Below are 15,267 nucleotides of genomic sequence, written 5' to 3' on the forward strand. Positions count from 1 at the left end.
ACACAAAGGAAAAATTCTTTGTTGCTATAAAGAGCAAATGGTGTTATTGTGTGTTTCAGGAGGCCAGTTGTCTGTTGACAGAAGACATTTAGTTCTCTCCACTGGAACGCTGAGGATTTCCAGGGTTGCTCTGCATGACCAGGGACAGTATGAATGCCAAGCTGTCAACATCATTGGATCCCAGCGGATCGTTGTGTACCTGACTGTACAGCCCAGAGGTACAGCCCATGTACAGCTGCTGGGAAGAAAAAAAAGAAAAAGGAGAAATATTTAAGCTTACACGAAAATACACAGTACCCTGTGGGATTTTTTCTGAGTATATCTCCTTGTAGATCCCAGCTGGTTTCCAACAAGTAACATGTCTGGACATTTACCAGTATTTGTGCTGGGTATCATTCCTTTAGAACAGTCTGTCTTCTGGGAAAGAGGTTTATCTAATTTACTTTTTTATTTGGTAAGAAGTGGAGGTTTGCTTTGAGGATGACAGTATTCCTACGCATTGGAAAATATTTTATTTTGTGAAAAGTCTTGTTTCTAATAAGGTTCTATGATGTTCATTAAGTGGTGTTATTAACATAATGTTTCATGTCCAGAAACAGAACACTTTCTTTTACAGAAGCAGAATGAACTTCACAAAGAAAAGTCATTCTTTGTACTGAAAATAAACTGACACAAGAAAAAGTCCTAAAATACCAACCCCAAACTCCATTTTTTATGGTTTTCTTTCCAATTAAATTCTAAGTAAGTTACTTCTAGGATAAATTATAATCATATTACCACTCGTAATTTAAGTACTTTGATGTTTAACTGAATTCAAGGAGATAAAACATGTAATTCAAAGCATTTCTTTTTACTGACCTAACTGAAAACCGTATATTAGTAAAAGGGGCTCAAATGAGCTTAGGAGTTTGTCAGAAAAAAAAGATTCTATTGATTTTTCTTAGTAAAGAGTAGTATTAGGAGATGGATTCGCCAAAATTGAGATTTTTTTTTTAACCTGTATAAAATGTTGGTAAAAATTATATAAAACAAGTATCAGTTTAAAAAAGTTTTATAGCTTTCCAGCTGTGTCAAATTTCACTGGACTTGAGTAAAGTTTAATAAAACAGTTTTTGTGCCACTTGGGTTGCAAAATGCAGTCAGATAGTAAATACAAGATTAAAGATAGTAAATGCAAGATTAAAGGCTGAATATGTAGCATGAAATTGAAGCTCTCCACAGATTATTTGCAATGCTGTTTTCAATTGTGCGAGAAGAGAAATTTTCTTCTTTTGGGCATCTAACAAAAGGGCTGTTCATCTGAGGAATGTTTAGTCATTGGTCACTGTGGTTAAGTCAGTGTTAATAAACACAAATTAATGGTCCAGGTCTGTTTGCTGGCATGACTCAGCTCACATCCACAGAGCCAGATTCTCTTACCTCCCAGTGCTGGACACCTGTCTCTGGATGCCTTATTTGAACTGGTTTCTGGTCCTTTAGAGGCATTTATCTACAGTTTAACAGTAGGGCCAGATTTGGTTGGTTATATAAATGACTGCAATGGAGCCACATACTTCTCTGTAAAAGCACAGCCTCCAACTTCTCCCACTCCCCCCTAAATATCAGTATCATGACATCAGTAACATAGCAGTGTATGTTACAGGAAAAATAGAATTCTTAATGTCTTCATAATCTTGTATGTGCTTCTTATGATGATATCTGAGTGCCAGGCACCAGTTTGGATTTGAAGAAAATTCTAGTTTAAAATCACATTAACTTTATTCACAGTGGATTTAGGTAACAGTGTACTCTGTCCTTAGAATTGAAGGTGATTTTTTGATGTTTTAAGGGCTGAGGCTTATAGGTGTCATGGAGGTAGGAGCTATGTCAAGACTCAGTGCCTCAGCAAGTCAAACTGAGAGACTCATTTGAATGAGTTATAGAAGGTTTTGCTTTTATCATCTGAGAAAGTGCAGTTGTCACTACATAAAAAATTAAAACAACAAAAAAATAAAGATGACAAGTTAATGCAGTATTCATTCTGATGATTTTGTACAGGTTTAGCTATTAACAGAAATTATTTTCAGAGCTCTAAATTAATGGAACTTAAGTGGTTTTGACAACTACTAGCCTATTATGTTAGAAGTTAAGAGTACTTTAAAATCATCCTGAAGCAGACATCACAAATAAGGACATAGAATCATTAAGGCTGGAAAAGACCTTTCATCAAGTCCAACTGTCAATGTAGCACTACCACCATGTTCACCATTAAACCATGTCCTTAAGTGCCATATCCACACTTTTTTTGAACACTTCCAGGGATGGTGGCTCTACAGTTTCCCTGGACAATCTGTTCCAGTGCTTGACAACTCTTTCTATGCAAAAATTTTTCCCTATATCTAATCTAAACCTCCTCTGGTGCAACTTAGAGGCATTTAATCTTGTCCTGTCACTTGCTACCTGACCTTCTCTGGACATACTCCAGCGCTGCAATGTCTTTTATGTAGTGAGGGGCTCAAAGCTGGACACAGGACTCGAGGTGTGGCCTCACCAGTGCCGAGTACAGGGGGACAGTCACTGCCCTGCTCCTGCTGGCCACACTATTGCTGATACAGGCCAGGATGCTGTTGGCCTTCTTGGCCACCTGAGCACATGCTCATATGTGGCTCATGTTCAGCTGCTGTCAACCAGCCACCCTCAGGTTCTTTTCCATGGGGCAGCTTTCCAGACACTCTGCCCTCAGCCTGTAGCACTGCAGAGTGATCCAAGGGCAGGACCTGGCTCTTGGCCTTGTTGTGCCTCACACAATTGGCCTCAGCCCATTTATTGAGCCTGTCCAGCTCCCTCTGTAGAGTCTTTCTACTCTCCAGCAGATCAACACCCCCACCCAACTTGGTGTTGTCTATGACCTTGCTTAGGGTGCGCTTCATCCCCTCAGCCAGATTATTGATGAAAATATTAAACAGGGCAGGCCCCAGTACTGAGCACTGGGGAACGCCTCTTGTTACTGGCCACCAGCTGGGGGTAAGTAACTCCATTCACTACTATCTCTGGCCCTGACCATCCAGCCAGTTTTTTATCCAGCAAAGAATATACATCCACACCATGGGAAGGTAGTTTCTTCAAGAGAATTTAATCCCTAAAACGAAGTTATAAGCAACTAAAAGCCTGCAGATAGAATCATGCAATAGATTAAGAAATGTTCAGTAACTGATAAAACCAGAGTGCTGACCTATTTTTTGATTGTCTTTAGCACAAGTTCTATTTCATAATTTATCAGTGTATCGTTTGGCTTTTTTAGTGACTCCTGTATTTGCCAGTGTTCCCAGTGACATGACAGTGGAGGTTGGCACAAACGTGCAGATCCCATGCAGTGCTCAAGGAGAGCCAGAGCCAGTCATTACATGGAATAAGGTACTACATATTACATAATATGCATGTACTACATATTACATAAGACATAGTTATTGCAAAAAGGCAGCGGCCTTTCCATCTCTTCATAATTAATTATTGAAAGTGCATATTGCCAAATTATTGCTTCCTGTGGTATCTGAAAACATTACCTGAAGTCCAATCAGTAAGTATTTAATACAGAGCATGCATATAGATAGTAAACTTGAATTTTATATAGATAAATTTACATATGTAGTTATGCAAATTACTGTGCAGACCAGCTAAAATTCATTATGTTACCTTATAAGGTCTGTATTTAGTGACAGTTCTTTGTGAATAGCCTACTAATTTTCACACTTTCAATGATATTATTGATATAAAGCAATAAGAAATGGCATATTGGAGCCATTTGATACTGCTATGTTGAGACCAACCAGGACAGGCTTTGGTAACTTTCTGGTAACCTCTTTGTGGCTTTGATTTCCATTCATGTAATAATTTCTATATCAAACTATAGAGTATTAGCAGAGTTACCAGTGAATTAATGAGTTGCTGATATTGATATTCATTTTTTCTGATTATATTCTTCAATTAGTGAATATTAGAAATTTACTCTAATGAACCTTGAATAGCTTCTAAATATGTAGCACATGAAGATCTGATATACGTAAGGTTCTTGAGATCTATTTCAGTTGGTTAATTTTGAGAAAAATAAAATATGTGTGTTCTCAAGTGGTGTTATCTATTTTTGGGTCATAGATCCTATGTGGTGAATGCCTATTAAAAGACTTTGATTTGTAATAATGAGTAATTTTAGAAGTAAAGAAATATAATCTACATTTTAGAGGTACATGTGATTTTTCTATATAAGCTTATTTAAAACTATCTGACTGTGAATTTGGCATACAGAACAGAAATATAAAATAAAAAATTAAAGCAGAAGAGAAAAAGATGACAAAAAAATCATGTATGAAAATGAGTGTGTTTTGATTAAGTCAACTTTGGGCTTTCCTGCAGGATGGAGTGCAGGTAACTGAGAGTGGGAAGTTCCATGTTAGTCCGGAGGGGTTTCTCACCATTCGCGATGTTGGCACAGCGGATGAGGGGCGCTACGAGTGCGTGGCCCGCAACACCATAGGATACTCCTCTGTTAGTATGGTGCTTAGTGTAAATGGTAAGATAATGACTCAGTATGACTTAGATTATTAGTTTTGCCCTAATTGTCTAACATGTAAGGTGAAACAAAGTTGTCAAAATACTAAATTAGTTATTTGATTCATGTGTCAATTTTCCTCCCATGATTCTTTCTTTTTTTTCCCATATTTTACTAAGATGGTAATGTCATAATAGGAATATCTCTAGGTGTTAAGCTCCAAAACCAGCTATGCTTTGGGCTCAAGTTAATCTTTCAACTTTCTTCCTGAAATATTGTTTAGAGCTTTTAGAATTTGCTAGTCAAATACCCAGTCTCATTTTTAGAAATAACTCGACTAATGTCTTCTGGCATCTTCAAAGGGACACTTACAGCATGTCATGGAAAATTAGGCTGCAACTATTGCAAAACAGTTCAGGAACATCATACAGACCTCAAGAAGCTAAAAGAGAAAACAGAAAGAAAAGGAGAATATTTGATCTTATTCTAATTATTTGAAAGTAATAATGGCAAATAATAGTTATCAATTATTACTATGTAATATATGGCAATAAAGCAGCAAAAGAAGCTAGGGAAATATATTTGCTACAAAGATTGATCCTAGTGCTTTTCTGACTCATTGACTAAACTGATTTTTCAGTTTAATTTTGATGGAAAATTAAAGAAATGGTACGATTTCTGCCTCTCAGTTGGGAATATGAGATAATATTTTTGTATCTTCAAAAGATTAGTATAGAACAGTGATTTTTTTGGTATTTTGAAAATTACTGTGAAGATATCTTCAATATACTGGATATTGTTTCCCAGTGTTATTTGGGATGTTGTGTATTTTGTTTACTAAATTGATAAAAATGTGTCTCTGATTTTTCTAATGTATTGTTTGCCATGGTAGCAATAAAACTATGATGTTACCTGTCTTAGGTGGCTTTTAATAGACTTTTATGTTTTCTTCTATGAAAAATATTTTTTTATTCTGTGGAGATTATTTAGGAGAGAAAAATTGTCGGGCTAGGAATCATTCAGTAATAAGTTTCTATCTACACGTATGAAGTAGAAAAGGAAAGAAAGTCTATGAAAATCAGTTCATCTGGCTACTCTGGAGATGCATAGCAAAAACCCATTTTTGTTTAGGAAAGATTAGCTAGTTCTCAAGTCACTAAGAGTGCTGAAAAATGTAGCCATGAGATGAAATAAAACCCCAGTGGAAATGAGTTTTATTCACTTAGTACAGGTGTAAATTGATCATTCTCATCTGCTGAAATCAGCAAACTACAAAACTACTTATTAGCTGATTTGCAGTAAATAATTGTAATATGGATAATTTCTTTTAAACTATAGCATAAATCAACCTAAATTTAGTGAAACTACACTTAATTAATCTGCATTCCATCTGAAGCCATAAATGAAATTTCTCCTTCAAACTAGTGATATATGAGATGCTGTTTCGCTGTGGCTGCTTTAAAAGCTGATGCTGTGAGAGGATCAAGGAGGACAAGTGGACAGATTATAAGTATTGGTTAATTGCTGTGTAGATTGTATTTATAATGGCACAGCCAGAAATGCCTAAAAACTTGCATGCCATCGTTTCTTTTAAACAGGGCAATGTTTTATGAATGTTTCTAAATCAAAAGACTTTCCTAAGATTGAGACCAAATAAATGCAAGTGTATAGAAACTGTGAACAGGTTTTGCTGACTGTGTTGGATAATATTTTAAAGATGCTTTCCTTGAGCCAATTTCTTCTGTCCTTTTCTATTGTTTTGTAAGAGTCATTCCCCCTCCCTGCCCAAATTAAAAAAAAAGTATTGTGGGAGACTTTTACAAGGAGCTTTAACTTCTAACATTTATCAGTCTAAAAAAAGAACTGCTAGCAATAAATAACCTAAACAAAAATCAAGTACAGAAAAGTTAACATCTGACCAAGGTTTATAATTCAGCCCATGTGTACCATTAATCAGAAAGATAGCCCTGCAAGTAAACACCAAGTTTACATCTAATGTAGACAGCACTAAGGAGGCTAACCAGCCACTGGATTTCTAAAGACTGCAATTTTGCATTGTTTACATCATTCAAAGCACACAAACATGCTGAAACAACTAAAATTTAAGATTTAAACCGGTAAATGACATTTTTTCCTATAATCAAAAAAAAAAGTAGCTTATCTGATAGTGTTTCTGTATGGTTGCTATTGAAAATGAAGCTGTCAAGAAAGTACAGTTGGTAATTAGGACGGATCAGGGACTACTGCACTCAGGCAGTGTGGAAAGGGTCAGCTGATTTTGGATGTTGGTAATATATTGCCAAAAGCCTGAGACTGGCCTCAGGGCACAGAAAGGGGCTTCATCTGCAGCTATAGAGTTCCAGGGACTGTTTTATTTGATGGTATAAATGTTTAAGTTGGATTAAGTGGGTCTAGATATGAAACTGATGTAGAGACAATTTAAGCTGCCACTTAGGAAGGAATAATGAAAAGTTGCCTAGGGAAAAAAAAAAGCAACAAAAAGAAGTAATGAAAAGCTTATAAACAACAGTTTTTATGTCAGATGATTTTGTACATCTGCTGATTTTATACCAATATATTTGCTTTGGACTTTTTCCCTACTTTACCCTTCTTCCTGTGTGACTTCTCCAATCTAAACACACTCTGGAAATTGTTAGCTGTTGCCCCTGGATCTGAAAGGAAGTTTATTAGTCCTACATAGTTTGTACAAACACCCAGCTGCAACAAAGCGCTGTTTAAAGGCCTATGCATTATTGAGTTTCCAGTATTGTATATGGTTGTTAAATGGCATTTAAGCATGTGAGGTTTAATCTAGTGTTAAAAAGATAATTGTAAAGTAGGGAACAAAAAATTGTAAATAGATAACTGTAAAGTAGGAAAAAAAGTCGTGATCTAAATTAAAAAAAAATTTACTGCCCTCTAAAATGAATCTGTGTTGCTTATTATACTGAGACCAGGAGAAGAATAATGTTAATTTATGTTCATTCAATGATGTAAATTATGCTCATTATGTACCACTTGCAGCACATTCCTGTAAGCCCTTTAAGTTCTTAAATTGAATTCAATACAAATTCAGAACTAGCTGAAATCAAAGCGGAACTCTGCATTGATTTCAGTGGTTATAGATCAGGCTTTTGATACCAACACCTGAAACCTATAATACACCAGAAAAAAACCCTTAATAATTAATTTTTGATTTGGTCATCTGCATTTGAAATTGTAGGTCTAATTAAAGGACAAGTAAACACTGTATGCATTTATCTTTATCTTGGTTTTGAGTTATAAGCTAGATGACTTTTAAGCTTAGGTTAACTTCTGTTTTAAATTAAATTTTTTCTACTTTAATATGCCTTGATAGCATTCCAAAATGGTTAAGAATTTAATATTTGGATGAACTAAGACTTAAAGAACATGGTTTACTTTGTAGAACTGAAATGATGTCGTGTCTAGACTGTTTTATGGAAGTATCTTTTTGTGTGTGGCCATTTTTGCAATAACATGTGAATTCCTTTTTCTCTAGTTCCTAATGTCAGCCGAAATGGAGATCCTTTTGTACAAACGTCAATTGTGGAAGCAATTGCAACTGTTGACAGAGCAATAAATTCAACACGTACACATCTGTTTGACAGGTATCTCCGTTTTTTTTTATAAATTGAGAAGTCAGAATTAATTTTGTATATACTAGAAATAATGGGAGATTTATTAAACAAGAAACTGTTTTGTTACTTAAAAGGCATTGTTAGTGTCTGGTTGTTTCTGAGAATACTAACAGTTGAACATGTAAGGATTCCTATTGTTCATACACTCCTGCTGAGATCTCTGTTCACTGCAGCAGTTCTTCTGCTGAGATAATGTATATTAAAATGCTACTAAATATTTAATTACTACTAAATATTGAATTTTTTATTATTTTATTGAATTTTTTTCTTCTTGGTTTGCCTTCCATTTTGAGATGAGTAACCAAGGTATGTACTAATCATGTTGCTGAACATTTATATGATTTATGTAGTGTTGTTTTGTAACTCCTGTGTACACTTACTATTTCTTTCCAAATTATCTATCAGTCGTCCTCGTTCTCCAAATGATTTGCTAGCCTTATTTCGATACCCAAGGGACCCATACACTGTTGAGCAAGCAAGAGCTGGGGAAATATTTGAAAGGACCCTACAGCTTATTCAAGATCATGTACAAGATGGTTTAATGGTTGACCTGAATGGAACAAGTCAGTATTCTTTCCTTTTTTTCCTGTTTTGACGTATATTTGCCTTTTTAAGTCATTATACTTCAGGAGACATTCATTTTCCGAGGTTTGGTCCCAACTGCAGAACCATTACATTGAAATCAGTGAAGTATTTGACTTTGCAAAGCTTTACCAAATTCCATCCTTGGTTTGCACATTGTTCACTATATAACTCTGAGCTCTCCAAGTGGAGTGCTTTTTCTCACATTGACATATTAGGAAAAAGTTCAGATTCTGATTCTTCTGCTGTTCGAACTTAGTATAATGGAAGTGCATAATATATCCTGTTTGTTAATTCTCTGTGTGTTTGTTTATTAGGATCATTGTCTCATAGTAGAACAGACTTTTCTGTTGTGTGGTAAAAATAAGCAGTGTTTTGTTCCTGTTTCTTTAAGAAAAAACATTTAATATCAGCGTGCCTTGGCAAGGAGAAAATATGACATAACAAGAAGGATTTGTATACCTTACAAACCAAGGTTTCTGCATGTACCACAATAGTATTCAAAGAATTATTTGCTACTTTGTAAATGAGTGTCAAATTAGCTAATTGCTTTGTTTAACACTGACATGATGTGATGAGAAACACAGTTTTTGTTGCTTTTTATAACTAGAAAAAAAAAAAGTGAGGTTTAATTTCTGCCTTTTAGGTATTGGATTCCAGTCAAACTCATGAAGTCCAGCTGGAGTACATACAGCTAATGTGTGTAGATATATGTGTGGATAGGCTTGAAACATAGGACTGAAGCATTTGGAAATAATGATAGAGTTTTAGGAGAGCTTTTGAGACTTGAGACATAGCCAAAAACTACACTGACAATCTAGAGGAAATACTTTTACTCATTATATTCTTTTTGATGTTTATAATTGAGTATTTATTGTAACTTCTGAAAACTTTAACACTGGCCATGAACTATCAAGTATTTATAAGACCAAAGACAACAAGCTTTGTGGTGTACTGTCACATTTGCTAGTGAAAGCAGCTTGTTAGTCATTATTAGAGCTGAGTAGATAATTCTTGATGAATTGTTTACCACAAAACCTTACTCAAAATTCTTTGAAGGCTGATGTATTATAAGAGCCACCCTGTTTGGTTTGGTTCTCTGATTAGATGCATATGCAAGAATATTGAATATATATGCTATAAATATACAGTACTAGCAATATATAAAATGTGATGTGTGAGAACTGGTTGACTAGGATTCATAATAGTGAAACACCTAAGGTTTACCAAAAACTGTTATTAAAGCCTATGGATATTAGTTAATAAAACGAAAATTAGGCAACTTTCTGTGATACTGGAAATTCTCTTTGCAATCTGATCTTACTTTTCAGACCTACAACATCCAAAGAAACCTGGCTTTTAGGGAAACTTGAATAATAAAATAAATCTGTTTTCATTTAAATTGGCCAATGCTCCAATTTTTAATAGCAATTTTTATCCTTATTTCATTTTATTTTGAAATACAGAGCCAAATGAAAGGTGTTATTTAGCACTTTAGCACTGAGAACAGTTGAGAAACGTGACAGTTTCCCAGTCAGAGATTTTGGGGTTTTTTTTGCAAAACCTTTGAATATCCCAAGGAAAGACTATGCAGCCAAATTCTCCTTCACAGTGCCAGACTATATAACAAGGGGAATGGCCATTAATGGAGGTTCAGGTTAGATGTTAGGAAACAGTTTCTCTCCAGAAGACCAGTGCAGCAGTGAAACATCTAATCCAGAAAGGTGGAGAAGTCTCAGACTTCTCAGTTTTTCTAGCTTGCTGGACCAGTTATACAGATATCTAGTGCTGGAAACAGCTCTACTTCTAGCAGGAACTTGGTCTGGATAAGAGGTCCCTTATAATCAATATTTCTATGACTGTATGAAACATCTTTCTTGCTTCAAAAAAACCAAAAAAAGTTAATTTGTGAATTGAGCTAGCCAGCTTCTAAGCACTGGAAATGCCCTGCACCCAGCCATTTAGAGAGCAGAGGCAAAGTTAGTGCCTACAATGTGAGAGGTAATTAAAGATTAGCAGCTGGCATCAGAAAGCCAAAATCTAATCCATCATAACGCATTACATCCCACTTGAACTTCTAAAGAGAGAACCTGAGCCTTTTATTTTAAATTCGTACTGAAGGTCATTCCACCCGAAAGGTTCACGGTTGAGTTTTGCTCACAACTTGATTTCAGAAGAGGGGGTGGCAATCAGGATAACCACAAATGTTTATTTGAATGAATAATTATCATAAGCAAAGAACTCCATAATGAATGATGATAATTTAAACAGCAGTGTTATTATAAAGAAGATAAGTTTTCTGGGCATAGTTCTAGAATTAAACTGCCCTGGTAGCCAGGATATTTTAATAAGCTATCTATCAATTCTATCCTCAAAGTGTGTATTTTGCTGCATTACCCAGTGGCACTTAAAAGTTTTGCCCTGTGGTTTGTTTTTCTTTTTTCCTAGTATGGAATATTTAATAAAATAGTTTCTGTATGTCTACAGGAGCATGTTAGCTTTGCCTAATGCAAGCACTACATCTCTGATATCTTTGCTTTGACTTGCAAGCCATGTGGAGTACTCATAGCCTCAGGCTGAGAAAACAGCTTCCCTGGCTGAGCACAGGTCCTGTCCCGGCTGAGAAACCTTGAGTTGAGCAACCCAGTCCCTTTCAAGGCAAAGACAAGGCTGGGCTTTAGGTAGTTTGTTTGCAATTGCCCTGCATTGTGGAATTTGGCAGAGAGCCAGTTGTCCCTAGCACGTGTTTATGTGTTGAATTTAGATTAAGACCATTGTCTTTGCAGGCACACTGGGACTGAGCTCAGGACTAAAAGTAACATTTCCCAACTGTGTGCAATTAAATGATACCAACCCCTTGCAAAACTGCATTCAGTTCATATTTTTGAGCGCTTGCCATCATGCTGGGAACTCCTGAAGCCTGTGGGAGCACAGTACCCCTCTACACTCACTCATTTCCTTCTTTCTTTTTGCCTTTATACTGTTTGTTTGGTTTTATTCCTGACTGCAAGCTTTCCAAATCAAGATCCTTGGTGGTGTATGATGGTTTCTAGTTAGCGAAATGTACATCTACGCTGCCAAATACTCCACCTCCTGGACTTTTTCCTGGATCCTGGAACCTTGTTCATCCACGCTCTATATCCATTAGTCACTCATGGTGTGCCTTTTGCTTTGGACTAGCGCCTCTTTTTGAAGTTGTCCCCCCTTACTTCCCTTGGTATGATTTGTGATAGGGTCTTGAACAATGTGAATTCTTTTCAACTTAAATGAAAAATCAGGTCCAGGCCCACATTCAGTCTTGGGGTACAAAGTAAAGATTTTCTGAAGAAAGCCTACTGGATACAGTAGGTAAGTCTTACTCAGCAGCAAAAATTTTACTTTACTGAGACATTTCTATTGATCCACACAAGTTGATAATGTAGATGTAGCCAGAATTTTCCCCCCTGAAATTAAATTCAAATGTTACTAAGTAAAAATCACTTTTACAATGATTCCTAATAGGCAGCAAGGACAAGGCACAGGCTAACTTTTGTACTATTTGCAGTCAGCCAACACTGTACTGGGAGGCCTTATGGTCTTCAGTCCTTCCACATGCCATCATACCACAACAGAGATCATGCAGTACGTAACCTTAGTTAGAGGTTCTAAAAACATAACTCCAATGAATTACAGTATATATTTTGTAGGTATTATTTTTCTATGAACTGAGAAAAAAATTCAGGAAAATGATAAGTATGTTTTAGTCGCAGAGGTGAATGGTGTGGATTGCAGAGGGAATCTGTGCTAAATGCTACACAAACACTACTTTTGTATAGAGACTCGTCCAGGGTAATGTGAATATGAGTTACTCCACAACATTTGTCCTAGAGATCATTCCACATTTAGCTCTATTGCTGGTGGTATTTTACTTTTTCATTTTTTTTTCTTAAAATCTGCAACTTTCACTGTAATAAAGCAAAACAAACTAGTATTGCTCAGTGAATAAGCAAGCCTCAAAAGCTAAAGTCTTGAAGAGTGCATTTAAGTGTTACTGACATTTTTAAAATGCTTTTAGTAACATGAGAAAAATGTTCTATTTGTCTCAATATGAAGCTTTTCTTTCTGAAAATATCTCTGCTTTCCTAAGTGACCAAATAAGTAGTGAACTCCTCTTGTGATCATTTTGTAAAAGTTGCACTTGAATTGGCATTTTAGAAAGTTTCCTCCTGACATAGTGGTTGTGAAGTTGTTCAAATGGCCTAACGCTCAAATATACATACATGATTATTGCTATCCTTATCTAAAAATACGGATATTTAATCTGGTGGGAAATGTAAAATAAAATAAAAAAACAAAATAGTGTTTCAAATACATTCATGATCTTTGGGGGGACCATGAGTCTATGAATTCTCTGATAGTTTTCTTTCTCTGTTTTCTCTTTCAGGTTATCACTATAATGACCTTGTATCCCCACAGTACTTGAATCTGATAGCCAATCTCTCAGGCTGCACAGCCCATCGACGAGTGAACAACTGCTCTGATATGTGCTTCCACCAGAAGTACAGGACACATGATGGAACATGCAACAACCTTCAGCATCCCATGTGGGGCGCTTCTCTGACAGCTTTTGAACGTCTGTTAAAGTCAGTCTATGATAATGGATTTAATTTGCCTCGGGGAATTGAACCCAGACGACTCTCCAATGGCTATGCGCTCCCAATGCCTCGCTTGGTTTCAACTACTCTGATCGGCACGGAAACCATAACTCCTGACGACCAGTACACTCACATGCTCATGCAGTGGGGTCAGTTTCTTGACCATGACCTTGACCTCACTGTGGCTGCGCTAAGTGAGGCCAGGTTTTCAGATGGTCAGCATTGCAGTTCTGTTTGTACAAATGATCCTCCATGCTTTTCAATCATGATACCACCAAACGATCCCAGAGTTAGAAATGGTGCGCGCTGCATGTTTTTCGTACGCTCCAGCCCAGTTTGTGGAAGCGGCATGACATCTCTCCTAATGAATTCTGTGTATCCACGAGAACAGATCAACCAGCTGACCTCGTACATTGATGCGTCCAATGTGTACGGCAGTTCGGACCATGAAGCACTAGAAATCAGAGACCTGGCAAGTCAAAGGGGTCTTCTGAGGCAGGGCATTGTACAGAGATCTGGCAAGCCCCTTCTTCCATTTGCCACTGGCCCACCAACAGAATGTATGAGAGATGAGAATGAGAGCCCAATACCCTGCTTTTTAGCTGGTGATCAGCGCTCTAACGAACAGTTGGGTCTTACCAGCATCCACACATTGTGGTTTAGAGAGCACAACAGAATTGCCACAGAGCTACTGAAACTCAATCCTCACTGGGACGGTGACACAATATATCATGAAACACGCAAAATTGTTGGTGCAGAAATGCAGCACATAACATTTAGCCACTGGCTCCCTAAGATCTTTGGAGAGGTAGGCATGAAGATGCTTGGCGAATATAAGGGTTATGATCCCAGTGTTAATTCTGGCATAACTAATGAGTTTGCAACTGCCGCTTTTAGGTTTGGTCACACACTCATTAATCCTTTTCTGTATCGACTGGATGAAAACTTTGAACCTATTCCACAAGGCCATCTACCTCTTCACAAGGCATTCTTCTCTCCATTTCGGATTGTAAATGAAGGAGGCATTGATCCACTTCTAAGGGGATTTTTTGGTGTTGCTGGTAAGATGCGTGTCCCCTCACAATTACTCAATACAGAATTAACAGAAAGACTCTTCTCCATGGCACGTACTGTGGCTTTAGATCTGGCAGCTATGAATATTCAGAGAGGCAGAGATCATGGAATTCCTCCCTACCATGATTTTAGAGTTTACTGTAATCTTTCTTCAGCTCAGACTTTTGAAGATCTGAAAAATGAAATTAAGAATCCTGAAATCAGGGAGAAACTTAGCAGGTGAGCCTGAGGTGAAGAAAAAGTCAATTATCTAAATGTGCATGCAAAAGCCTTATCTGAATGTCTTATTTAGAAAAAGATACTTGCTAAGACTTAATGGGATTTTTAAGAAGCTTCCATCCGTACCAGAAAATAGATGTTAACAATTTCCACATTCAGATAATTTCTCTACTTCTGCATCTCTATGAACAGTAGGAATATATACAGTATAGATACAGTAATATATACTGCATGTATTAATGAAATTATTAATTTGAAATGCCTAGTTTTGTAAATGCTGTTAAATATGGATGCTATTTCAGTGTCAGGTCATATTAAATGCCAACTTCATGCAAGTATTTAGATGTTCAATTCCATTAATTCTGTACAGTGAAACAAATGTCAGTATTGTCCACTGTACTATCATGTGGACATCCTTCACTACCAGTAATCAGTTCTTCTTTTAGAGATTCAGTGTTTGAAAGTCTACATCTACCTGCCACCCCTAGCTTATTTGCTCAAAATTAAAGACAGAGAATTTGTCTCAGCTTTAGTAATATAAAAAGAGTGTACAGAAAGAGTGCACAGAGGCACA

At 36.6% G+C, this 15,267-nt stretch overlaps 1 protein-coding gene across 1 annotated transcript in view; it reads left to right on the top strand.

The window, feature by feature from the left end:
* PXDN (peroxidasin) overlaps positions 1–15,267 on the top strand; it is an 82,575-nt gene that overhangs the window by 50,148 nt on the left and 17,160 nt on the right. Inside the window, exons 12-17 of the mRNA XM_036380787.1 lie at positions 60–218; positions 3,281–3,393; positions 4,390–4,546; positions 8,046–8,154; positions 8,590–8,747; positions 13,190–14,693. Of these exons, the coding sequence (XP_036236680.1) occupies positions 60–218; positions 3,281–3,393; positions 4,390–4,546; positions 8,046–8,154; positions 8,590–8,747; positions 13,190–14,693 (2,200 nt within the window). The remainder of the gene's footprint in view (positions 1–59; positions 219–3,280; positions 3,394–4,389; positions 4,547–8,045; positions 8,155–8,589; positions 8,748–13,189; positions 14,694–15,267) is intronic.

Source organism: Molothrus ater, chromosome 3 (genome assembly GCF_012460135.2).
Source record: "Molothrus ater isolate BHLD 08-10-18 breed brown headed cowbird chromosome 3, BPBGC_Mater_1.1, whole genome shotgun sequence".
Classification (NCBI taxonomy): domain Eukaryota; kingdom Metazoa; phylum Chordata; class Aves; order Passeriformes; family Icteridae; genus Molothrus; species Molothrus ater.